Source organism: Penaeus vannamei, chromosome 3 (assembly GCF_042767895.1).
Source record: "Penaeus vannamei isolate JL-2024 chromosome 3, ASM4276789v1, whole genome shotgun sequence".
Classification (NCBI taxonomy): Eukaryota; Metazoa; Arthropoda; class Malacostraca; order Decapoda; family Penaeidae; genus Penaeus; species Penaeus vannamei.
The window spans coordinates 46,131,916-46,134,415 of record NC_091551.1 but is presented as its reverse complement, the minus strand read 5'-3'; the positions used below and the strand labels follow the sequence as shown (position 1 = coordinate 46,134,415).

The 2,500-nt window shown below is 50.7% G+C and overlaps 1 protein-coding gene across 1 annotated transcript in view; it reads right to left on the bottom strand.

Annotated features, from left to right (window-relative positions):
* Nucleotides 1-290: 290 nt before the first annotated feature.
* The window catches only part of LOC138859962 (nipped-B-like protein), an 8,651-nt gene continuing 6,441 nt past the window's right edge, over nt 291-2,500 (bottom strand). Inside the window, exon 3 of the mRNA XM_070116508.1 lies at nt 291-1,289. Coding sequence (XP_069972609.1) covers nt 291-1,289 — 999 coding nt within the window. The remainder of the gene's footprint in view (nt 1,290-2,500) is intronic.

Here is a 2,500-nt window from a genome sequence, read left to right as displayed (position 1 = left end):
CCATCCCTCAGTCCCTGCATCCACCTTTCCTTCCCTTCTTTCCTGCCTCTATCCCTCCTTCCGTCCTTCCATCATTCCCACATTCCCACATTCCCTCATTCCCTCCCCCCTCCCTCCTTCAGTCCTTCCCTCATTATCTCATTCCCTCATTCCCCTTCCTTCCCTCCCCTCTCTCCTTCCGTCCTTCCTTCATGCCCTCATTTCCCCTTCCCTCCCCTCCCTCCTTCCGTCCTTCCCTAATTTTCTCATTCCCTCATTCCCCCTTCCCTCCCCACCCCTCTTGGTCACGCTCATTGCTCAGGCATCTCCTTCAAGTGTTCATCGGCCGAGAATCCCCGCGTGGCTTCGTCTCCTTTTTCCGGTCTCTGGTCTCGGTCTCCGATCTCGGTCTCTGGTCTATGGTCTATGTTTTCTGGTTTCTGATTTCTGGTTTCGGCCCATGGTCTCTGGTCTGGTTTCTGGTCTCGGTTTCTGGTCTTGGTCGCTATTATCGGTCTCTGTTCTCTGGCCTCGGTCTCAAGTATCGGTCTCTGGTCTTGGTCTCTAGTATCGGTCTCTGGTCTGGTTTCTGGTCTAGGTTTCTGGTCTTGGTCGCTATTATCGATCTCCAGGATCGGTCTCTGTTCTTTGGCCTCGGTCTCAAGTATCTGTCTTTGGTCTTGGTCTCTAGTATCGGTCTCTGGTCTGGTTTCTAGTCTTGGTTTCTGGTCTTGGTCGCTATTATCGGTCTCAAGTATCGGTCTCTGGTCTTGGTCTCTAGTATCGGTCTCTGGTCTGGTTTCTGGTCTAGGTTTCTGGTCTTGGTCGCTATTATCGATCTCCAGGATCGGTCTCTGTTCTTTGGCCTCGGTCTCAAGTATCTGTCTTTGGTCTTGGTCTCTAGTATCGGTCTCTGGTCTGGTTTCTAGTCTTGGTTTCTGGTCTTGGTCGCTATTATCGGTCTCCAGGATCGGTCTCTGTTCTTTGGCCTCGGTCTCAAGTATCGGTCTTTGGTCTTGGTCTCTAGTATCGGTCTCTGGTCTGGTTTCTAGTCTTGGTTTCTGGTCTTGGTCGCTATTATCGGTCTCCAGGATCGGTCTCTGTTCTTTGGCCTCGGTCTCAAGTATCGGTCTTTGGTCTTGGTCTCTAGTATCGGTCTCTGGTCTGGTTTCTAGTCTCGGTTTCTGGTCTTGGTCGCTATTATCGGTCTCCAGGATCGGTCTCTGTTCTCTGGCCTCGGTCTCAAGTATCGGTCTCTGGTCTCTGGTCTCGGTCTCTCGCGCTCTGGGGGTCTCGGCGAGGGGGTGTGGCTTGGGGTAAGTAAGGATGACTCTGTATGTTTTGTTTTGTTTTGTTTTGTTTTTTGTTTAGTTTTGTTGTGTCGTCCTCCTCTCTCTCTCTCTTTCTCTTTCCATTACCTCTTTGTAACCTCTTCGCCCTTGTCTCCCTTGTCCCTCTCTCCTTCCTTCCTCCTTACTCTCTCGTCCTTCTTCCCTCTTACCTCCCCCCTTCCTTATCTCTCATCCCTTTTCCCTCTCTCCTTCCCTCTTTCCGAATCTTTCATCCTTCTTCCCTCCTTCATAATCTCTCATCCTTTTTCCCTCTCTCCTAATCTTTCATCCTTCTTCCCTCCTTCCTAATCTCTCATCCTACTCCCCTTTTTCCTAATCTCTCATCCTTCTTCCCTCTCTCCTTCCCCTCTTCCTACTCTCTCATCCTTCCCTCCTTCCTAATCTCTCATCCTTCTTCCCTCTCTCCTTCCCCCCTTCCTTATCTCTCATCCTTCTTCCCTCTCTCCTTCCCTCCTTCCTTGTCTCTCATCCTTCTTCCTTCTTCCCTCCCTCTTTCTTCCCCTACCCTTAATTTCCGTCCGTTCCTGTGGCCTCTTCGTCTTCCTCGGTCTCGGTCTCGGTCTCTGCGTTGGCGGGTGAGGCTGCCTTTCCTCGCGTGCTCGGTCTCTTTCCCCCGGGGGTCGGCTGGGCGTGGGGGAGAGGGTCGGCTGGGCGTGGGGGAGGGGGAGGGGGAGGAGGGAGGGGGAGGGGGAGGAGGGAGGCGAAGGGTTTGTATATTTTCTTGTTTGGTTTGTTCGGTGCGTCATGTTGCGTTATCTTTTCTTCTTCGTGTTGCTACTCCTTTCATTTTTCCCCCCTTTCATTTTTTCCTCCTTCCTTCCCTCCTTCCATCGCCCCTCCTTCCTTCCCTCCCTCCCTCCTACTTAGCCGCTGTCTCACATCTGTCTCGATCTGTGTCTGCGAAGGCTCTCCCACTCAGAGGTTGGCATGGTGAGGGGAGTGCATGGATTGTTGTGGCTGATAGCGTTAGATTTAGGTTATGGTGTCGCGTGTTGTGTTATGATTTATTGGTTTGTGTTGTTTTATGGTGTTGTATGGTGTTGTATTGTGTTGTGTTATGATGTATTTTGTGTTGTTATATGGCGTTGTATTGTGTTGTGTTATGTTGTATTTTGTATTGTTATATGGTGGTGTATTGTGTTATATTGTGTTGTGATGAGTGGCTTGAT